Here is a 25,020-nt window from a genome sequence, read left to right as displayed (position 1 = left end):
ACACTATATCAGGAAGCTTTCTCTTAAATTTCATCTTTTCTATGCGAGTATATACGTTTTTAAATTACCACATATTATAAATTTCTTTCCGACTTTATCTCTCCTTGTAAAAATTATGTAGCTCAATCATTTGAATAAACCTGAATCTTCTTTGCTCAAGGATGCTATGTACAAACTTTGGTTGAAACATATGGTTGAAATTAGCATGGTAGTTTAAGAGAAGAATATGAAACTCCTAAAAGTTTATGACAACAATGTACACATTTTCCTCAGAAAAGCTCACTTGAGAGCTGAGCTAAAAAGGAATTGATTCAAAACTAAATATACAAGTTATTGTGGATCATTACAAAAAATATGACTGACCATAATCTTTTTTTGTTTGTCCTCCAAAGGTTTACATATACAATCTCTTTAAAAAAGTAAAGGTTAATTAATACAGAACTGAATAATGCCTGTCTGTGAGTGTGTAAGAAATACTTGAAATGATCAGAGGCAATTGTGAAAAGGATTTAAAGGGGTCGAATGGGGTTTTATTGTGTGAAAACTACAATAGAGAAACTCTTTATTTTTATACCATATATAACTAGCGTTGACTTCAGTGTACATGCCAAGTTTGTGGAAAACCTACCGCAGGTAAAATTTTAAATATAGGATTATATGGGAATTAAAGTGCTAATTTTTTGCACATTAGATCATATTATACAAATACTACAATAGACTTTTTGCTTAAACTATAATATATGATGGGTAATACTATATTGTACATTATATGCACCTGAATTCCATTTGTTCAAGGAGGGCACTAAAATGTCAATTTTGGTAACAAATTTCCCCATAGTTTATATAGAACAGAAAATATGAAACTGTAAAAAAAATTTTGACAAAAAAACAATGTACAAATTTTGAGAGATTAAAATTTCTTGAGAGCTTCAAGAGCATATATTTAACTTTTTCTTAAGACAAATTTTTACTTACAAACTTAAACTGAGGTCAAAAACACGATAATGATGTTGTAATGCATTATTTTTAAAATTTTCCTTAAATTTTATACCAGGTATTAATTCTCTGTAATTTTGTAAAGGTTAATTATATAGTTGAATTGCTGTGTGTGTACAGAAATTTACTAAAAATCATTTTAGATGATGCAATCGTTAAAAGGATTTAAGGTCATAAGTTAAAACTCCTGTAGATTTTGTTATTAAAATAACTGATTTTTATTGAGCAAATTTCAATAAATTTTCTTACAAATATTTGGGAAATAACTTTCATTAAATATGTCTCCATATAAGTGAAAAATTTTGAGAGGGAGAACATTAACATTATAACAATAAACAATTGAAACTTTCATTTAGTAGGAAGTAAAACAACTAAGAAAATTTTAGGTACTGCTTTTTTAAACAATGGAATCAACTTTTTTTCCCATGCTTACATGAGACTTCATTTATTTATGAATTATTATAAAATAAAAATGGTCAAGTTTTCTTGTCATTTATTTATCTTGATAATAAGTTTCATTGGTCTTTCTGCAAAAGGAATACATGTACAGGTGCAAATTATCATTTTTCCTATCTTTTTTATAACAAAAGAAACTGCACCAAAAATAGCATGATTGTCTTACCTAGATCAGCATCTACAAATACAGGCTTAGTCCCCAGAAAACGAGCAATGGTGTCAACATCTAAATGGCTAAAAAACTTCTTATTTAAAGTGTCCTGAATTGGTCGGAAATCAAAGGGATTTTTCTAAAAGACATTAAAAAAAAATGTAATCATACCAGTAAATGGTAACGATATAAGCTATATATATATATTTTTAACTAATAGAAATATAATAAAGACCCAAAAAATTTACACAGCTTTCCTTTACTGTAAATCATTCCTGCCGAGTAAAAGTTAACAATATAAGCTAAATGTACTTTTTTTCAACAACAATTTAAAGTTCCTGAATATATCCAATGAGAATGTAGAGAACCATTATGGTGATTAACAAACTACGACAGATTAGTTGATTGACTGATTGTTTACAAAGACTACAAAATAGTAGTAAGTACTGCAGTAAAAATCCAGTTTAACTCCTTAACCTAAATTTTAGACTCGTAAAACTCGTTATAATGCAAAAAATTACTTTGCTATATCCGTAATTCGCTATATCAGTATAAGGAATTCGTTAACTTTATATACCTGGGGATCCAAGATAACTTTGTTATAACCATGAATTCAAAATATCCTTGTTTTTTAAAATGAGTTTTGCTGTATCCATAAAAATTTCTGATATTTTTATTAGATTTATAGTTATGGATATCAACACTTAGGCAAGCCTCTAGGACTAGATTGTCCTATTGCTATACATTCTTTAACCAGTAAGACCCACCCTCTCTGATGCTCGACTCAGACCAGTGATCTTGACCACACCAGTGGCCTGCATAGCTGTTGTTTTAGTGGGGCTAGTCCACTGTAAGGGCACCCAGCCACGGTTCACCAGTACAACATCTCTGCAAAAACATAGATATTATCCGGAATATTATTATATTAAGAATATTCTGGGATTTAATTTGTCCATATCCTCTAAATACACAAAAATTAGATAGCTGCAGGAAATACCCATTATATGGCAGATTTTTATTTGCCAAACATAAAAATGTAAATCTTTCTTTATTTCAGGTGAGAGGTATGCTAATATTCAAGCAGTTGACCCCAAAAGTTTACCTATATAGCTCTCTTATCATTCTAACAATTTTGGACTTCCATTCACAATGTCAACAAATAAAAAAACTGCTTGAAAAACACAAGAAATTACTAAAATAATAAAAATACATGTAATACAATTCGTTTGATGGACCTACCCAGTATCCTTAAGTTTAAAAGGTGTGATGACCAGTACACCTTTCTGCCATTTACTTCCATCTGGTGTCAATTCTGGTTTGACATTAGCTCTGTATCCTATATATACCTCACGATCATTATCAAACTCTCCCTCTAATTCCACATAGGTAAATTCAGACTTTCTTTGATCTGGTTCATCAAATCTGTAAATATGTATAAATGGGTGCTTTCAATGGCTCATCATAAACAAGTAGATTTAAATAATTAATATAATATTACAACACATACAGGTAAGGTAAGTTGCATCCCAATCTGTGACAGAATCTGCATTCCTAGATGCATCATCATTGTAGTACATGTAGTCTTATATTTTTGTAATTTTTTAACTACTCAACTGTCATGAAATAAAAGGAGTACTGTAAATCACTTTTTATTCGCGAGAAATTTATTTTCGCTTAATTACGCGAGACAGCACTAGTGTGCTCACAAAATTTAATTCTCATATAATAGCATTCCTTAAGATTATATAGAGCAATAACCACAATTTGTGAATATTTTGTCTCGCTAATCAAGAGTCAATGACTGTCTCGTGAAAATGAGGTGTCGCGAAAATTTAGTGATCTACAGTATATACAGCAATGAACTATATACAATAAGTTGAATGCTCCCCTTCAATATGTGGTCAATTGACAGTCAAAATTAATTGTCAACTATAAACTTTTGAACTGAATATTTCAAAAGAATTTTCATTGACTTAATTATGTATGGGTTTATTCTGGAATGTTGATGCTGAGTGTATAGTATACACTGGGCTAAAAAAATATCATAAAAAGTGAAAATTTTAGATTGAAACTGAAGATAAAATTTATACTGAAGTAATATCATACCTCTGGTAGGTCATAGAGCTGTGTAACATTCCGTAATATTATATTATCTATATCAGTTTCATTGTTTTAGACTTGAAATAGATAGGATGAAATTTAAAATTGAACTGTATTGTATTACAGCAATTTCTGTTCATGAAAATGCTTATTGTAACTTAATAGTGTATCACCTTTTTAAAAACATATATTCACAACTAAGGGGAAAAACTCTTCCAATATTTTTTATACAGACCTATATATGTGTAATCACAGGAGTTCGCGTACCTATATAAAAAAAAAACGTAATACCTATTTTTATTTCCTGTAATTTTCTAAAATTACTTCTAATTACTTCTGAATAAATATGAATTGAATTTTCAAAGTAGTACATATCATATAGAACTAATTAAGATGTTTCTTTTCATAAAGAAATTTAAAGCACTAACAACTTTGATACAGGAATAGGACGTTTTGAAGTTTGTGCTTCTATTCTCTCTCTCAGTTCTGCTATTTCCCTTTTTCGTTGATACTGCCAGTAGGCTATGCCTATAGTCCAAAATGGAATTGTCTAGAATGAAAATATAAAATAATACTTAAATAATTAGGTCTTTCCACCTTTCTGTGGAAAGACCTATTGATATTCTTCTGTTTATTATTCTTTTTTTTTATTATTTTTCCGCCGCATGTTTTTTTGTTTGAAGATATATCGAAAAGATTTATAGTTCATAGGAATGTACTCCGTAAAAGATGTTTGCAGTTGACCCTGCGTAAAAACCTTGACCGCTTTCAAGTTATTGCCCCTTTAAGAAATGCTTGTTATCGCTACTCCTCAGAAACCGTAAACCGCAGAGGTATGAAACCTTGATGAATGTCTTCGACTAATTAAGGGGACTCTTCAATCTATTCATTGCGAAAGTATTCGGTGACACCTTCAGTGAGTTATTGCCCCTGAAACCTTTTGAATTTTACAAATAATTAAAAATTTTCAAAACAAGAAGTCGTAGAGACATGGGACCAACTGCATAAGATAAAAAAACCTTTGTCCTTAAAATTCATGTAAAGGTCAAAGGTCAAGGTCATAAAAATGAGAAAATTAGCTCTTTTTATATCTCTTTTGTCTTTCAACATATACTTAATGTCTATGCATCATTAATATGTACTATTAAAACTGTTTCAAAGATTTCATTCTTGTCCCCTAAGATTAAACCTTTTAAAAGTTATTGCCCCTTGTGCGAAAAACCTTGTTATCGCTACTCCTCCGAAACTAAAGACCCTACAGACACCAAACCTTCACTAATGTCTTAAGGGTCATTAGACCTAACTTCATTGCATAAGTGCAAAAGAATCTGATGACCCCTTATATGAGTTATTGCCCTTTAACTTCTTTGTACTTACTATTTAACCTTATAACTTGAAAACTATAAGTGGTAGAAGCATGGGGTCAATTGCATTGTGACCCTTGACCTTTGACCTTGAATATTTTTTCAAGGTCAAAGGTCAAGGTCATTCTTTTTTTTTTTCAATTTTCATTTTTTCTATGCTTTAAGAGAGTTTTGGTTTCTTTTTCATTGAATTTAATTTTTAGGAGTCAGATATAAAACAGAGTTCAAAGAAGGTGGAAAGACCTCTTATTGTTCTGTGAACAATAAGTCTCCTAGTTGTAAATTGTATTTCTATCATAAAACAAACTGACATTAAAAAGATTACAAAACCTTTAGGAATTCTTTACCATCACATATTTGCAAAAAGATGATACTTAAATATCATCCACGAGGAAATTTTCATCCAAAATTTACAAAGATAGATATGCATGCACAGACAAAAATCAAACAGGTAGCTATAATTGAAAGAGCTTTCTTTTTTAATTACCACCAATTTTACAACTGAAAATAATAAATTGTAATACATGTATGCATATAACCTGGTAAAATACTTACAGATAAAAAAATATTTAATGATATACTAGCTGGTCGGACTAATGGTCTAATTCTTGGAGTATTCTTAAATTTACTTGGAGCATCACGAACATCCATTAAAGGTCTTTCAGGAGCATTCCTTATACAAGGAATTGAATTTAAAAGTGGCCCCTTCTTTCTAACTCTTCCATTACTAAAGCTATGAGAAGAAAGATCCTGAAAAAATTCAATAAATGCAATTGTTATACTTACAATAGTTTTCTGAATACTATATTGAACAGTTTATGATACTTTATAGAGTATTTTCTAATACAAAAATCAATTATTGACAATGTATGTAATACTTTCTGTATAATTAATTGATTTAAAATGCCTTGGCTTGGTGTATAAAAATTATATTACCTCTTTTTTCATGAAAATTGCATACCAACGCTAATCACCAAAAAAGTTGACAAGCATGTAATGATTTTGACTATTTTTTTCTGAATATTAAAAAATTATGATTAAGACTTTATTTCATTCATTAGTTAAAAATAAAAATATTTTCTATGACATAGATTAATTAGAATAAACATAGGTATTCAGAGATTACAGAGCTCACCTCAACAAATGTTGTCTTTAAGTAAGGCAAAGTCACACGATTAACTAATATTCTAGTAGTTTACATCCCCAAATGCAAAATTTATGCATATTTTTTGATCTGACAGAGCTTGCAGTTACTTGAGAATAGACCTATCCAAAACTTCAAAACATTTGTCCATCTCCCATCCAAGCTTCTGAAGAAAGTTTGAGAGTGTTTATCCCTTAATGCATCATCCATGCAAGTCTGGTTAATATAGGCCTTAAACTTTCTTAGTGATAGACATGCACCCATGATTTTTACCTAGTCAGATTCAGCATCCGAAGCAAGTCCATTAGTGTGCATCCTTAGATGTTTCATCCTTGCAAGTTTGGTCATCATAGCCTTTTGATATGCATCCTTATATGTATCACCCATGCAAGTTTGGACAACAGGACTTGTAGATACTGTGTAAATAAGACCTGCACAAAAAACTGCACCAATAAAAATGTAAAAAATGTTAACCTGCTCCAAAATTGAAAAAGATTAACCTGGTCATTCCTTTGCTGAAATTGCAACATCTGAAACTTTGACTGGTGCATTACATACTAGAAGCATCTTTCGTGCATGTTAATGTAGGGCATATAAGTACTTTAGACATGTTAGAAGAAAACTGCACCAAAAATCTCAACCTGGGACACTGATGCCAATAGTGACACCAAGGGTATCACATAAGCTTCCCCTAACTTTGTTGAATTGAGCTAAAAATTAGAACAGAAGACCCTGGAGCCACATTGCTCACCTGTGAACTGTGACTAGGAAAATAGCAAAAAAATCCAGTATAAATGCTTATAAGCTTAAAAGCATAAGTGGTCCAAAGAGGTTTGAACTTTCATTATGGCCACATCATATCCCTGGGGTCATGCTTTGAACAGAGTTGAATCTTCACTACACTGAGGCTGTTCCATATAAATCTGACCTATCATTGCCTTGAGAAAATTTTTCCAATATATTTCCATGTAAAACTTGGATCGTCCATTGAGGTCCCACCTTAGCCCTGGGGGTCATGATTTGAACAAACTGAAATCTACACTATCAGCCTTTGGGCTCAGCAAAACATCTTTTTTTTAAATTCGTTATCGTTTTTGCTTCTTTTTTTAAATGAAACTAAAATAAATAACTTAATGAAGCTGATGGTTGACAAACAACAGTTATTGAATAAACAAATATTTCCTGTACTCGGTAAAGAACCTTAAAAGCTTACTTTTGTACAAATCCTAGAGAAAACACGTCTTGACATTGTTATGGGAACTCTTCATTTAGGAAACAAATTTTAGTCTTCCAAGAATTAGAAAATCTCTCAAGACTTCTGATTGGTTCTTTTAAAATGAGTAACTAATCAGTGTCGGCGTTGCAAAGCCATTTAGATTACCGTCAAAATGGCTGAAATACAGAAAAGACTCCAAACTGAAGTTGAAAAATTTCAAGCTGTTCAAAAAGGTATCCTGAATGAGTACTGAAAGTCAACTTCTAATTTTAAGATATTTTTTGATGGTTTGAGTTTTTGTAAACACTTTTGGAAAGCTAGTGTTCTACAGGAAATTAAAAGACGAAAACTTTATTCTGTAACTAGGTACCACGAGTCTCAGTCCGTATTTCCTCGACAAGAAACATGTTTTTATCAAATTAAGCATTGGTAATGGTTAAATTTGGCTATATCCTGTTATTTGCAACGCGTTGCATATAAGTTTTTACCACAGAAAATAATTGAAATAACGTATACCGATCCTTATCAAATTACATTCATTCAGGTATAATTGAGAAAATAAAGCAAACGATAAGGAAATGTTTTTAAGGCGTCTAAAAATAATTAAAATTACAAGTATGAAGCAGATTTATCATATTATTTCTCTGATTCTGGAAAACGTTGCATGCAACGCTCCATAGTAAAATGATCGATTTCTCCATAGAGCGTTGCAAATAACAGGAGTATATATAGGGCGACGAATTTTATTTTCCTGATATTGAAACTATATTTAAGTGTACATAAAGGGGAAGTTTCCCCGGGAAGAGGGTTTTCTTGGGGGGTTAATATCAGAAAAAATGGGGCTTGGCTTTTTGGGGGGGAATCAAGATAAAAATATAGACATTTTACGGAATAAAGCGCTATTTAATATTGCATGCGTTGCACGCATCCTTCCATAGTAAAATGATCGATTTCTCCATAGAGCGTTGCAAATAACAGGAGTATATATAGGGCGACGAATTTTATTTACCTGCTATTGAAACTATATAAGAGCACATAAAGGGGAAGTTTCCCCGGGAGGAGGGTTTTCTTGGGGGGTTAATATCAGAAAAAATGGGGCTTGGCTTTTTGGGGGAAATCAAGATAAAAATATAGACATTTTACGGAATAAAGCGCTATTTTATATTGCATGTGTTGCACGCAACGCTCCATAGTAAAATGACCGATTTCTCCATAGAGCGTTGCAAATAACAGGAGTATATATAGGGCGACGAATTTTATGTTCCTGATATTGAAACTATATTAGTGTACATAAAGGGGAAGTTTCCCCGGGAAGAGGGTTTTCTTGGGGGGTTAATATCAGAAAAAATGGGGCTAGGTTATTTTGGGGGGATCAAGCTAAAATGAAAACATTTGACGGAATAAAGCGCTATTTTATTTTGCATGCGTTGCACGCAACGCTCCATAGTAAAATGATCGATTTCTCCATAGAGCGTTGCAAATAACAGGAGTATATATAGGCCGACGAATTTTTTTTTTCCTGCTATTGATACTATATAAGTGTACATAAAGGAGAAGTTTCCCCAGGAAGAGGGTTTTCTTGGGGGGTTAATATAAGAAAAATGGGGCTTGGCTTTTTGGGGGGAATCAAGATAAAAATATAGACATTGTACGGAATAAAGCGCTATTTTATTTTGCATGCGTTGCACGCATCACTCCATAGTACTTAAAGTTATCGATTTCTCCATGGAGCGTTGCAAATAACAGGAGTATATAATTTTATTACCTGCTATTGAAACTATATAAGAGTACCTAAAGGGGAAGTTTCCCCGGGAAGAGGGTTTTCTTGGGGGGCTAATATCAGAAAAAATGGGGCTTGGCTTTTTGGGGGGGAATCAAGATAAAAATATAGACATTTGACGGAATAAAGCGCTATTTTATATTGCATGCGTTGCACGCATCAATCCATAGTAAAATTATAAATTTCTCCATAGAGCGTTGCAAATAACAGGAGTATATATAGGGCGACGAATTTTATTTTCCTGACATTGAAACTATATTAGTGTACATAAAGGGGAAGTTTCCCCGGGAAGAGGGTTTTCTTGGGGGGTTAATATCAGAAAAAATGGGGCTAGGTTATTTTGGGGGGATTGCAAATAACAGGAGTATAAGGCGACGAATTTCATTTTTATGTTGTTTAAACTTCTGTTATAAAAGAACTATTTTCCTGGAAGATGGTTTTGATAGTCGATTATTTAAAAAAAATTGTTTTATTCAATTCACGTGTTCATTATTTCAACTGAATAATTCAGTTGAAATAATGAACCAAACAAAAAATGTATTTTCTTGCAAGAAATTTGGTAAAATCGCTAAAAAGGATAATAAAGGATATTTATTGAAATAAAATGTGATAGCTATCGCAACAAATACAGTTATTGAATTCGAGTTTGTGTGTGTTTGTTTTTTTAGGATGGTTTTAAATCACGCGGCTTATTCCGTAAAAGCGGAAAGAACGATAATTTGCGTTTTTCGTGGTACTTTTTCTTTAATAAGTATAATTGCATTTAAGGGTTTTGATTTCTTTTGTGTGTGTTTGTTTTTAAGGAGTTATAATATCATGCGGCTTATTCCGTAAAAGCGTAAAATACGATAATATGCGACTTCCTGGTACTTTTTATTGGCTAACTACATTTCTTTTGCTTTGTTTTTGTGAGTGAGTGTGTTTGTTATTAAGATACTTTAAAATCATGCGGCTTATTCCGAAAAAGCGTCAAGATCGATAATTTGCCATTTTCTGATAATGTTGCACTACCATTCATCTTTTCAAATACAGTTGAAGTACCCCAAAACTTATAAGCAACGCGTTGCAGATAACAGGATATAGCCTTAAATTTAGGTTTCAGAACTCTATGATTCTGAAAGAGCATATGATTACCTGTTTTGTTTACTTCTTTAGAATAGTAAAAATCTTGATATTGAATTAATTTCATGTGCAGTGTTCACAACACCAGTAGGTCAGTAGGCTGGCCCAGTAGACTGAATTTACTGATATGTTAACTTTGATGTAATATCTAATTATGTAATGTAAATGTTATCATTGATGTTCTTGTCTTTCAGATTATCAAAAACATGTCAACGTAAGGCAACAATTAGATGCCCAGATGAATGAAAATTCTTTAGTGAAAGAGGTAGGCTAAATACATATGAATTAGGGATGTCAACGAGTACCCGGTTAACCGGGTACTCGATCGAACGTCCGAATATCGAATACTAAAATCGGTACTCGGTTACTCGGATGTATATTTTTGAATATTTCTGAACTTATTTATCAATGCATTAAACAATCTTTTTTAAATCATAGAATACTCATCGTACTTCTAAATACAGTAATTAGGGTTTCCTATTCCTCCTAATGACCGTTATCGCCCGTGGCAGTGTTTATACAGTAATTATCGTGACCAATTAAGCACCTGTTACTTGGCTTTTCTCACCTTCGACTGTCATATACCCTTATTTTTTTTATTTGCTTGTATATTTATTATTTGTTTCGCTGAAAATCGTCTATTATGATTACGGTAAATAAATTAGATAATTTTGTCAATTCTTCGAGAAGCCGTAAATTCTCGGGAAAAGAGACAGATGATAATTACACGCGCGATTGTTGATTTAGTTGTGTTTGATTACATACCAATACAAATGGTTGAAGGTAAAGGCTTAAAAAAAACTGATGTCCATCATTGCACCAAATTACAAAATACCATCCCGTAATACTACAAAATTTGGGATCGAAAAGTGTTATAAAACCGTAAATCCACTCTGTTAGAACTTGATCAAGTATAAGTCAAACTGTACACTGATACCTGGACGTCAAACGCAGTGAAAAGTTATAACAATTACGGAGCAGATTATTTTTTAAAACAAAAACACTGTGAACCACTTACATTATGTATGATTTTATTTCTTGTGTTTATCTTATAAATAAATTGAATTTTTAAAATGTTATATTAAATTTCGTCGAGCACGAAGTGCTCATCATTGTTACAACAGAAATACATTTAATTACGGGAAAACCTCCTACCAGAGCATGTGGTTTTATTTCTACAAGAGTTTACAATGTTTTAACATTCATCAGTTTACTTGTTCATATTTAATTACACTTTTACCGAGTACCCGGGTACTCGATCGAAAAAACGTTCGAGTAACCGAGTATTAAAAATTGACCGATTTGACATCCCTAATATGAATACATCATGTAATACCAGTCTTCTTCACTTTCAGACCTTCAGTACACGAACAGATTATTATAAATTTAGTTTCTTTCCCCTAGATAGAATGTTCTATCGTTAAAATGATAAATGTCCTACGGACCCGGTTTAACGATAGAATTCGTTCCATGTATTCGTAATGTAGCAAAAGAAACACGGGCGATAACTCGTACTAGTGCATTTACTACCAACACTTTAGACAGTTCCGAATGTAAATATGGCAGGTAAATTTGAAGCGAGAGAAAAACGTTGAGAAAATTAATTGGGTTTTCGTCCTTCTATGGATTATTTTTTGGGATAAAAGGCATATGCAACCTCAAAATGGTTTGTTTTGATTAATTTGATAGTTATTTCCAGTGCAAATCCTTTTATATCCTTCAAAATCATTTTGGAGCAGATGGGCTCTGATTTGCTACATTGCAAGTATATGGGACGTATTCTAACTGTGGTGAGGGCTTGTACCGAGACACAGTTAGATTGTTCTAAATATCTTTCCCCATACAGTGACTTTGTGGAATTCTCTCCCACACTCAGTGGTGGCAGCGGCCTCTGTGGACCAGTTCATAACTCTGGTCCCAAGTCATGTTCCATAACTCTTATATTTATAGAGCTAATCAGAGCATAATGTAAATATATATATAGATTTGTGTTGTTGTTTTTTCTTTTTTTAAATATTTATTGCCGGACACTGTGACTATTTTTTAATTTATTATATACACATTTTGGATATATATATAGATATACATCTTTTTATGCACAATGTAAATTGTTTTCAATAACTCTTAGTTTATGTATACTTTCCATGGCACTTTAGTTTTTTTCTTTTTTTCATATACTTTTTAGTTTAGAATTCAGAGGTCCATTTGCGCAGGGCCAGCGCATAATCATCAAGTTTGATGGAACGCTGTATTATGTGGATGTAGATGTAAATATGTTTTACGGTGTAATTGTTTGGGCGAGCATACTTAGAATAATCTAACTGTGTCTTGGGACAAGCCTTAACCACAGTTAGAGTACGTCCCATTTACATGCAATGTAGCAAAATCAGAGTGGATCCACTCCAAAATGATTTTGTAGAATACAAAAGGGGTTGGGTTGAAAATGACTACCAAATTATTCAAAACAGTCAAACCTTTTTGAGATTATATAAGCCTTTTATACCAAAAAAATAATGCATATGAAGATGAAATTTCAACTAATTTTCTCAACAGTTTTTAGCTCACCTGAGCCGAAAGCTCAAGTGAGTTTTTCTTATCACATTTTGTCCGGCGTCTGTCTGTCTAGTTGTCCGTCTCTCTCTCTGTCTGTCTGTAAACTTTTCACATTTTCGACTTCTTCTTAAGAATCGGTGGGCCAATTTCAACCAAACTTTCCACAAAGCATCCTTGGGTGAAGGGGATTCAAATTTGTTCAAATGAAGGAACACGCCCTCATTGAAGGGGAGATAATTGGGAATTAATGAAAATTTAGTGGTATGTTTTAAAAATCCTCTTCTCATGAACCACTGTGCCAGGAAAGATGAAACTTATGGGAAAACATCCTCAGGTAGTGTAGATTCAAATTTGTTCGAATCATGACCCCCGTGGGTAGGGCAAATCTGCAATGGCCGACCAAAATTTTACATAGAAAAATATAGGAAAATTCTTTAAAAATCTTCTTCTCAAGAATAACAAAGCCATAATTGATCATATTTATATATATGGAAGCATCCTCAGGTAGTTAGATTCAAGTTTGTTCAATTCATGAACCCCGGGGTAGGGCGGGGCCGCAATGGCTGACCAAAGTTTTACATAGAAATACAGTGGACCCTCAAATTCTTTAAAAATTTTTCTCAACGGATTTTTTAAATGTTATTTTGTCTTGTTTAACTGGTGATTGAGGTATTCAGATGCTCCACATATCTGGACAAATTGACTGGGAACCAAAGCGTCCGGATAAATGAGGCTCCACTGTATATAGTAAAATTCTTTAAAAATCTTCTTCTCAAGAATAACAAAGCCATAATTGATCATATTTATAAATATGGATGCATCCTCAGGTAGTGTAGATTCAAGTTTGTTCAATTCATGACCCCCGGGGATAGGGCACGGCCACAATGGCCGACCACAGTTGTACATAGAAATATATAGTAAAATTCTTTAAAAATCTTCTTTTCAAGAATAGCAAAGCCATAATTTATCATATTTATAGGGAAGCATCCTCAGGTAGTATTGATTCAAGTTTGTTCAAATCATGACCCCCGGGGGTAGGGCGGGGCCACAATGTCTGATCAAAGTTTTACATAGAAATAAATAGTAAAATTCTTTAAAAATCTTCTTATCAAGAATAACAAAGCCAAAATTGATCATATTTATATGGAAGCATCCTCAGTGTCTGATGAAAGTTTTGCATAGAAATAAATAGTAAAATTCGTTAAAAATCTTCTTCTCAAAAATAATAAAGCCATAATTGATCATATTTATATGGAAGCATTCTCAGGTAGTTAGATTCAAGTTTGTTCAAATCATGACCCCCTGGGGTAGGGCGGAGCCACAATGGCCAATCAGAGTTTTACATAGACATATATAGGAAAATTCTTTTAAAAATCATTTCAAGAATAGCAAAGTCATGATTGGTCATGGGACTACTTTTGGATTTAAACTTTTCAATAATAAACCAATTTCTACTTTTTCCTAGCCACAGTGCTCAGGTGAGCGATGTGGCCCATTTGCCTCTTGTTCTTGCTTCAAATTTACCTGCCACAATTACATTCAGAACTCTCTGGATTGTTCGTAGTAAATGCACTGAGTACGAATTATTGCCTGTATTTCTTTAGCTACATTACGAATACACAAAACAAATTCTATCATTAAACCGGGTCCATAGGACAATATCATTTTAACAATAGAACGTTCTATTTAGGGCGAGAGCATGTACTTTCAAAAACTATATACAACTTACACTGTTACATTTAAACTAAATAGAATGTTCTATCATGAAAATGAAAATATACTACAGACCCGATTTAACAATAGAAAATGTTCTGTGTATTCACAATTTTGCCAAAAAACACATGGGATAACCCAAACTCAATGCATTTACCAAGAACAATTCAGAGAGTCCCAAATGCAAACATGCCGTGCATGCGAAGCCTGTTAGAGCTGTATGCATATTCCCACGTTAACTTTCCAACTTTTGTTGATGTCCCTTGCATACTCTACTAACTAGACAGTGATTCCTTATATTTCCATTTCTGACATTGTGGAAAAAAATTAGTAGATTTAGATTTTGAAAATATTGTCATAGATTGAATTTGCATGAGGCTTCCCAATGTCAATTTCAATAGTCCTTGCCGACTGATATCAAAGGCAAAGACAGCAGCATGAGATTTACGTGCATATAAGGCCTACTTAGCTTAATTATAAGACACTAAGAGAGACACTCAAGATTTACATGCATGTTAGGCCTCCTTAGCTCATGACCTATTTCTTGGCAAAATTTACTTTCCGTGAGAATGACCAAGAAATCAAGTCTACTAACTTTCAAAGAGTTATCAAAGAGAAAGAAAATAGAAATGGAAATATAAACAAGTAAAACTAAGTCACAGGTAATCTGTTTGTATGTCTCTTTTTAGAGCATTCAAAAGGTAATAAGAGTATGAAAAATTTCGATGGAAATAGAAGTACACTACAGTTGATTCAAGTCAGATTTCTTTGTTTATTTTTTGAAAACTTATATGTATTTTTAAATGTTAATAGTATGCAAATGATTTTAAACATTAATTTTTTTTTCAGGAGCTAGATCGTGTAGAAGATGGCGCCAATGTGTTTAAAATGATTGGTCCAGTCTTGGTAAAGCAGGATTTGACAGAGGCCAAGCAGAATGTTCAGAAAAGAATAGACTATATTAATGGAGAAATGTAGGTCACAAACAAAATTAATGTATTTTATTGATGATAAGTGTATTCTTGCAATATGTCATCAATAATAAAATTTCACACTGTAATGACAATATATAAGTAATGTTTGCAATGTCATTGCTATTTTATACTGGGGTAAAAAACAGTAAGCTTCTTTGTTCTCTTAACACATAGAATATTTAAAATCAATTTTTTTTTTAAGTAAAAGACATGATGGTGCAATCAAAGATCTAGAAAAGAAGCAAGAGAGCCAGAGGGAAGCGTTAAGTAAACTCCAGCAACAGTTACAACAACAGCAGGTCAAAGCCGCCGCACGGTCGTAGTCCACTGATACCATTACCGTTATAGACATTTACCATAATTTAAAGAGATATACAATGGATCTTAATTACTGCCTAAAATTGTGATGGAAATTGTGTGTGCAACATTTTACATGTTAAATTGTATGGTTCAGTGCTAAGGACTAACATGAACAAAAGTTTGAACAGTTAATTAAATCACCATATTTTTATTGTAACATTAAACTTAGTTCATATACCTATACCAGGTATTTTCACATTTTACACCAACCTTTTAAATACCTAATTGAAAAGAATTCCAGAAAACTTACAAGTTGCTTTTTTTTTTTTTTTACTTATACTTTGAAATAATTTGGTTTCTTAAGTTATGGATAATTTTAGATTACAAGTATTAAAATGTGAGATTTTTTGTAAATTTTTCATACATTACAAATAAATATGAAAAATTGATGATATTCATTGTTTTATAATGTTCGATATATAAATTAATCACAGAGTCCAATGGAAGAACTAGTGTATCAGTTGATTGATATTGCCTTGATTGTTTGCAGCTAGAATCATGACACAATGTTTAACATTTTCTAGGCCTTAAATTAAAATATGTAAGAGACATAAAAGCTTAGATGTTTAGTGCGATGTAGCATTTAGTCCACTGTTTGCCAGTAGCTAATACCATATCATGAAATTTGGGAAAATTAATTCTAGGTATAAACAGAGTTGTATTTATTTCAGGCTCAGATCCAGATATTTTTTTCCGGGGGGGGGGGGGGTTCCACCCCAATCAAAAAAAATTCCAACCCAGAAATTTCTTGACAAGCAACATAGAAAAAAACTTGCTTTCATTTCCCAAACATTTGCTTTCATTCCCCAAACATTAAAAGCCTATTTCGGGTGGGGAAGTGAGGGGGGGGGGGTAAAACTTCATACCAGGACTTTTCTGGAGGGTGTTCAAGGTCACTTTTACTTGATTTAGTATATACATTTTGTAACTCTGCAAATTCCATGGGGGTGCTGACCCCCGGCCACACCCACCCCCTCTAGATCCGAACATGTATTCCTCCCAAGCATTCTAAATTCTGTAGAAAAGTCAGAATGAAATGATTAAGAATGGTGAAACCAAGTTGTGAATTATTTTTTATTGATAAAATGTGCTTCATCCACCATTATGTCTTCTGATCTGTTGAAATACTTCACCATCCTTAACTATAAATAGAAAATAAAAGAAATGTTTCATTCTTACATATAATGGAATATTGCCCTGCCCTGACAGATGGACAGGCCCAAATTAATATCCCCGACTTTCAGTGAAAGCAGCGAACGATATTTAGAATTCCTGTGTTACAAAATGGGGCCTTCTTAAGGGGGCGGGGTGTCAAAATCAGGTATGATAAATAATTCTTTATTATATAAAGCATACCCTCGTTGCCATGGATATTCGCATCGAGGCACAGGAGTACTGGCGTCAAACTGCTGGAACGCCCTACAGACCATACCTCTGCTTTGACAATAGGCATTCCACTGGTACTGTGAAAGATACACATGTTTGTGTAAGTAAAATGAATAAGTTTATCTACATAGTTCGACATTTATATTCAATAACTGAAGTGCACATGTATACCATGTTTGTTTTTATTGGTTAATGCACATGTATATAATACTGGATTATAAAGTAAGTTAAAAAATACGAATACTGAAAAAAATCATCAAATTATATTTTTAAAAGTTGAATATATTACATATACTTTATCGGTAGTCTTGTTTTATGAATACCGATGTTTTGTTTTTAAATATATCATGATCTTCCTTCGTTTTTACTCACACAAACTTGTCTTATAATGCCAGGGTCATTTTGCAGATGAAATGCGGACGTCACAGCAACAAAGACCTGTAGAAAAAAAATTGTAAACTTTATCCTGAATCCTTTATCCGTAAGTTCAAATGTTTTACATTATTTAAAGCATGAAGCAAATTTAGCGATTTGTCTTAAAAATCGGTAAATTTTATATTAGCGATTTCATAGTGAAAAGAAAGATAACGTTAACTAACCCCTAATGAGGATTTAATTGTTGGCTATATAATTTAGCGATTTCAACACACTCGCTAAAATTGAAGCCTTGCTAAATTTCCTGCGTTTACTGTATATGGATATATCATACAGACATACACTAGTAGCAGACAAACACGGTTAACAAAAAAAATGTTTAATGAATGTAGTTTACAAATCTTTATTTCACATCTCTAAACCATAGATAACGCTTTAATCTTTGTTTTACAAAGTGAAAATTGTATTTCAAATAGAATATAATAATTTGTGATTGCAGAACAATAGTTTATCCATATGCGTCGGAAGCAAATTGAAGGGTGAGGGGGCTAATAAAAGGTAAGTCCCAATTTTCGATGCCCATTTTATGACTATCTTTGCAAAAAAAAGTTGGGGAGGGGGGCTAATCCCCACCACCAAGCACCCAGGTTTCGATGCCTATTGTCTTCCCACAATTTTTTTTAGCAAAGTAGAAAATTGGTGTTATGACTTTTAATATTAAACACGAAAAAAATCCTGCTCCAGATTTTTTTATACAATCATATATATATATAAATATTCAAGTCCAGGATTTTTAGGTCACCTGAGTAAACTCAGGTGACCTATTGCTATCCGTTTTCGTCCGTCGTCGTCCGTCGTCCGTCGTGTGTTAACATTTGAACATTTTCAGCTTCTTCTCTGCAACCACTGAACCAATTTCAACCAAATTTGGCACGAAGCATCTATGGGTGAAGGGGAACAAAAATTGTGAATTTCATGATCCCTGCCCCCCTGGGGCCTGAGGGGTGGGGCCAAAACCACTAAAATTAATGCAATCTTTAAAAATCTTCTTCTTTACTCCTGGACATCAAGCAGTCGAACTGATTGCATCATTGTAATCAGCATTGAGTCCTCTACCAAAATTGTGAAATTCATGGGCCTGGGGTCAGGGATTCTAGTGCTAGGGCGGGGCTAAATAAGTATAATATGAAAATGCATTATTTCTTTGAAACTCTTCTTCTCTGCTCCTGGGTATTAAATAAACCAACTAAGTACATAGTTATGATGAGAAAGAGTGCCTCTACCAAAATTGTGAATTTTATGGCCCCAGGGCTAGGGGTTCTGGTGTTAGGGTGGGGCTCTATTGATTATATATAGTGAAAATACATGATTTCTTTGAAACTCTTCTTCTCTGCTCCTGGGTATAAAATAAACTAACTAAGTGCAAAGTTATGATGAGCAAGAGTGCTTCTACCAAAATTGTGAATTTTATGGCCCCAGGGTCATGGGTTCTGGTGTTAGGGTGGGGCTCTATTGAATATATAGTGAAAATACATGAATTCTTTGAAAATCTTCTTCTCTGCTCCTAGGTATTAAATAAACTAACTAAGTGCATAGTTATGATGAGCAAGAGTGCCTCAACCAAAATTGTGAATTTTATGGCCCCAGGGTCATGGGTTCTGGTGTTAGGTGGGGGGGGGGCTCTATTGATTATATAGTGAAAATACATGAATTCTTTGAAAATCTTCTTCTCTGCTCCTAGGTATTAAATAAACTAACTAAGTGCATAATTATGATGAGCAAGAGTGCCTCAACCAAAATTGTGAATTTTATGGCCCCAGGTTTAAGGGTTCTGGTGTTGAGGGGGGGGGGAGGGCTCTAGTGATTATAAAGTGAAAATTCATGAATTCATTGAAAACCTTCTTATCTGCTCCTAGGTATTAAATAAACTAACTAAGTGCATAGTTATGATGAGCAAGAATGTCTCTTCTAAAATTATGAATTTTATGGCCCCAGGGTCAGGGGTTCTAGTGAAAATACATTAAATCTTTGAAAATTTTCTTATCTGTTTCTGGGTCTGAAGCAGATGAACTATCTATATGTATATAGTTATGATGAGCAAGGGCCCTAATCTTGCAGAATTGTGAATCAGGGGTGGGGGGGGGGCTCTACTTATATACTGAAAATGAATTAATTGTTTGAAATCTGCTCCTTTGTATTTATAAAACATTTATTTATTTTTTGATAGGCAATTTTAAGGGTGCCTTTTTAAAATTTGTGCAATGTGTGTACCTAGGGTCAGGGGTTTATGTCACAGTGTTAGGGGCACTACTGTTTATTGCTGAATATTACTGATTAGTTGGAATGCATTTTTGTTCCCCTACCCTGCGTATGGGTATTCAATAACCAAGCTAAGCAACTGCTAAGTGTATTGTTATGATGATCAATGGTGCCTCTTTCAAAATTGTGAATGCCATATAGCATCTGGCTTAAAACATGAATCAAATTCAATAACTGGAAAGCTGTTGCATAATGCTCAGGTGACCTATAAGGCCCGTGGGCCTCTTGTTGAAATTATTGACAGCTATATGATATGCATAGGTTTCTGATTGAAAATATGTATGTGGTTTCTGAAGACTAGGCCTCCCAACAAATACCCGGTATTTGGAATTCAGATGGGTATCAAATGTACCCCGTTATTATCAGACCTATTTTTGTATTCGTCTGAAGAAAAAATTTGTCCAAAATTTTATAAGTAAAGATAGGAAAACACTTGTGGCCTTTGACTCGACATTTAGATACTCAGTATATCGACGACGTATTGTCAATCAACAATGGTTATTTCCATTCTTATGCCGATACGATATTTGTCGGTGAGCTTGAAATAAAAGATGCCATAAAGTCTGACACACCTGTTTCATATTTGGATATTTAATTTGAAAAAGACTTGAAAAAAAGATGGTAATCTAACAAACAAGCTTTATAATACACGTGATAACTAATTTTTCAATCGTCAACTTCCCTTATACAGCAATATATCATCATCATCTGCATGCATGCGTGGTTTATATCTCTCATTTGATTCGATACACAAGAGCATGATCTACGTATGAACAATTTTTCAACGAGGTAAAATACTGACAAACAAATTGATGAAACAAAAATATCAGCAATTTCGTTTAAAGTCATCATTTCGTAAGTTCTGTGGTTGAAACAATGACCTTGTCAGCAATTATAATTTATCATTGAGTCAAATACTGAATGCGTTGTTCATATTAATTGTTAGACCATTATTTACACACTGAATTATCGATGGATTTTTCCGTTATTTCCCGATTATGACAAGAAGCACAAGGCGAGTGTAACCGGTGCCCGGTGGGCAGGGGATCCTCACTCCTCCATGACACCTGATCCCACTTCTGATGTTTTGGAGGTCTGTATTTGCTTTACTCCAATTTTGTATCGTTTAATGTACTTTTAAGCTTAAATACTGTCTGTCATCTCCATATAATTCATACAAAAAGATGAGCGTTGACGGTCAATGATCTCTCGACACAATAAAGACATGTAATGATTATAAAGAACATGGTCATATAATGTAAATCATTACCAAGCCACCGTGTCTTTGCTTACCGAATGGATAGAATGACCTTGAACAAACAAAACTTACCAGCAGATTGTTGTTCAAGAATCAATCATTCTTTGGATGTTTTTTATAGCTTCATGTAATTCTGGCAATAAAATCTTTGTGAATGACCATTGTAAACATGAAATAATGACCCACCACTAGAGTAAGACTGTTGTTTTTAAACATTATTTCTGCATAAAAATGATTGAACAAGCAAATTTCATTCTGCGTTTATGTTAACGAGCTACAAAGAAAATTCAACAACCAGTAACACGAACCTTTACAACAATGCTGATAAGCAAAAAAAAATAATTAAAAACCACAGAAATACAAAACTGCTTTTATTTAAAAATTCAGTTTTGAAATTCACAGAAATTTTCTCGAACGAATGATTCGGAAGCATTGCAGTACAAAAAAATATGAAAACTGGTCGGTTATTATTACCAAAAAATCCAAGAGAATTTAGATATCATGAAGAACGGCTCTAATTACTAGAAATTAAAAAATATAGACAATTTAGTATGAGGGTTGATCCAAAAGTAATGTCACAACTTTGATAAAATTGCCATAAATCGACGTAAAGCAACAAAATTATACATGATAAAAGCTTTATTTATTTCAAATCAGACCTGAAAAATTCAAAGGAATATGACGTATACTTTCCAGAATATCGGATTTTAAACAGTGTGCGTTTGTGGTAGTCGCCGCACCTAAATATAACGTCATATGACGGATACGCACCGTCATACTTTTAGGCGTTTCCCCTTCGTTTTATTAAAAAAATATTTGTGATTCGTAAACACTTTCACCAATTCGGCTTTCTTTAAGAATTCTTGGTAGCATTATACACTGATTCTTTTCATAAATAAGCCCTCTGTCAAACTTTTTTGAACTGTAACATAAGACAAACTTAAAATTCACATATCACTCTATACGTCTGTCTTTTTTGACAACGTCATACACCATTGGACGTTTCCGTCCGACCTCCCTATCTTTCTATCTTCTTGTCCTCTGCTGGTCATTCAGTGACCAATCACCCGCCCCAAATCGCTGAAACCATCTATTAAGATGTCTCTTATTTACATTATTTATTCTGTAAGTCTGAGATTAATTGACATAGCTGTCGCTTGTGATGATTCCCATATTTTGAAGCAGAAATGCGTTACAACTCTTCGAGCCGTTTTTTTCCATTTCGACAACCCCCTTGTTCAATTCAACAGAGTAAAACAACAATGTTTATAATAAAAAATACCAATGCCGTCATTTAATTTTCAATTAAAGACTAGAAAATGATGAGAATTGTGTCTTTTAAAAAGGTGGGAGATAAATACACGTGGGTGCTTTTTAAAAATCTGTTTAATGTGTTTGTCTTTTCATTCTAAGAAAAGAAATACACTTTAAAACATGACGTTCCGTTATGACGCGGCGACAACCCCTATTCTCTATGTTTTAAACATCTACAAAATAAATTCATGTAAAAATTATTAAATTAAAATTTCAACGTAAATTAGATTTATATTTGTGCATCTTTTGGTATATTGTATTTGATAATATGACGCCAAATATAAAAGATATGGACACTGTGACATTACTTTTGGATCAACCCTCGTAAATTCGTTGTGAAACATCTTCACTATATAATCAAGGGTTTTTGGCTAGCGAAGATGGTTGTGAAAATGCAGCTTGACAGATTTAACCCGATTTCAATTAAACTCCGTACAAAGTAGATTTTGATAAGAAATTCAATTTTTCTTCTTAGCATTATTGGATTTTGACGAATGATATTGATATAATCATTACAAATATATTTTAAATGGAATTGTTTTATTATCATACATTTTTTATCATATTTCAGTAAGTCTTTTTTGTATCCGTGTTTGGTTTTAACTACCAACAGTTGCAGATCTATCACACACTGATCTGTTTAAAATAGTGTGTTAAGAAGGGTTGGCCTCAAATATGTTACTAGGTGCTGCAAAGTATATTTTTCGTAAAAATCTTTCAAACTAAAGTAGTTCTACATTTTTTTCCTTCGATTTTAATTAAACTTGGTACACGAAAAGAATACACGAAGATACCAAGCACAATGCAATTTGTCCTTTGGAAATTCTCTTAACTTCCTCATACCGATTTGTATGATTTCAAACAACACAACAACCTTAAATAAGTTGTAAAGGCATCAAGATTCATAATTTTGTAAATATATAAGGAAAAATAAAGAAAAAAATATAAATCTACATTGTTACTTTAAAAGACAGCAGCTAAAAAACGCGACATTGTTAAAAAATTCAAAACTACTGAGTATGCTGAGCAAATGAGCGAACGTGATAAATATAAAACAAAAACTTACCAATAATAAAATAATTATTTTCGACATGGCGTAATGAAAAGACAGATTCCTCTACTGTTTATCAGACGTGAACGTGCTAGCCGTATTTGTACTACGATGAAATAGCTTCCGGCAAGCATAAACGACATGTCCTAACAGTTACGAAATGATCTCTAGACCCAAAAAAATAATGTGTATCTCGCATTAAAAATATGACTTACATAACAATTATTTCTCTTTTTCTATGAAAAAGGTAATTAAAATAAATTGCCACTCCAATCAAAAACTAAGTAAAGACAATAATTTCAAATTAGGAGCATCAAATTCTACACTGAAGAGCACATTGATTTTTTGTAGACCATGCCTAGGAGAGGTAATAATTCAGTCCCAGGACTGGCGTTATGTATTTTTATTATACCGTATAAGACCATTCTCTAAAAGGTGAGAAAAAGTACAATCTGCTTATATAGAACGACTTATGGATGTAATTGACGGGGATTTTTTTTTTTTTAATTTTTGAGATATCCGTTCTTACAATTTTTTAAAAATGAAATGGGGGCGAGGGGGAGGGGGTATTGATCCATAGTTCCTGAAGTAGTAAAAAAGAACTAGAGGTACTGTGAACAATGAGCTCACTAAATTATGCCCGCCGCCTCCTACATAATGACAGTGTCTATGTTTTGCTATGGCAAACACAAAATATGTGTCGGATCAAAAAGTAAAATAGGAGGAGCACAATGGCAATATGTAATAAAGATTCTGTGAAAGTCTCATCAAATTTCATTCAGTGGTATGAGAGGAGTTCCGGATAAGAGAAGGGTACCCCAAAGCATTACAGAAGGAAGGACGGATATACAGACGGACAGATATCTCGATTACTATAATACGTATACATGTACCTACCCACTTTTCAAGAGGGGGATCTTTATTATTACATATGCCATTGTGCACCTCCTATTTTTCTTTTCGACCCGACACATTTAATTTTCAAAGCATTACGTGACAGCAGTGAAGTGAAAAAGCTGCATTGACGTCGGAAGCAAATTGTAAGGGGGGGGGGGGGGCTAGGTGAAAGAATAAATTTCCAAAAAACAAAACTTGACAAGCAAAAAAAGTATCCCAAGCACGAAAATCCTATATATATATATATATATATATATATATATATATATATATATATATATATATATATATATATATATATATATATTGGGGGGGGGGGGTCGAAAAGTTAACATAAAAGGGCACAACATGGAGGATGATCCTAAAGTAGTCCAAAATATCTGACGTTTTCCAGGCTTCTTTTAACGATTTTGATATTTTACGTGCCCTGAGTTCCTGACACCTAAAATATCAAAATCGTTAAATAGCCTGGAAAACGTAAAATATTTTGG

The 25,020-nt window shown here is 33.1% G+C and overlaps 2 protein-coding genes and 1 long non-coding RNA gene across 3 annotated transcripts; 1 reads left to right on the top strand and 2 right to left on the bottom strand.

Annotated features, from left to right (window-relative positions):
* Nucleotides 1-235: 235 nt before the first annotated feature.
* LOC134233347 (surfeit locus protein 1-like) lies at nucleotides 236-7,575 on the bottom strand. Its single transcript, XM_062715310.1, has 7 exons — nucleotides 7,425-7,575; nucleotides 5,623-5,817; nucleotides 4,132-4,253; nucleotides 2,843-3,025; nucleotides 2,371-2,491; nucleotides 1,596-1,742; nucleotides 236-295 (listed from the first exon to the last, which is right to left on the bottom strand). Exons 1-7 carry the CDS (start codon nucleotides 7,458-7,460, stop codon nucleotides 236-238), a joined length of 864 nt encoding a protein of 287 aa, XP_062571294.1. The 5' UTR covers nucleotides 7,461-7,575.
* Nucleotides 7,523-16,323, top strand: LOC134233361 (prefoldin subunit 6-like). Its single transcript, XM_062715328.1, has 4 exons — nucleotides 7,523-7,660; nucleotides 10,524-10,594; nucleotides 15,445-15,569; nucleotides 15,772-16,323. Exons 1-4 carry the CDS (start codon nucleotides 7,600-7,602, stop codon nucleotides 15,890-15,892), a joined length of 378 nt encoding a protein of 125 aa, XP_062571312.1. The 5' UTR covers nucleotides 7,523-7,599; the 3' UTR covers nucleotides 15,893-16,323.
* Nucleotides 16,324-17,325: 1,002 nt separating this feature from the next.
* LOC134233363 (uncharacterized) lies at nucleotides 17,326-23,923 on the bottom strand. Its single transcript, XR_009984980.1, has 3 exons — nucleotides 23,648-23,923; nucleotides 17,688-17,753; nucleotides 17,326-17,392 (listed from the first exon to the last, which is right to left on the bottom strand). It is a non-coding gene; the product is annotated as an uncharacterized LOC134233363 (long non-coding RNA).
* Between the last annotated feature and the right edge of the window lie 1,097 nt (nucleotides 23,924-25,020).

This window comes from Saccostrea cucullata, unplaced genomic scaffold, assembly GCF_032062105.1.
Source record: "Saccostrea cucullata isolate Sc308-1 unplaced genomic scaffold, CSIRO_AGI_Scuc_v1 ctg636, whole genome shotgun sequence".
NCBI lineage: Eukaryota > Metazoa > Mollusca > Bivalvia > Ostreida > Ostreidae > Saccostrea > Saccostrea cuccullata.
The sequence above is the reverse complement of the archived record's forward strand: the minus strand, read 5'-3'. Positions and strand labels throughout refer to the sequence as shown.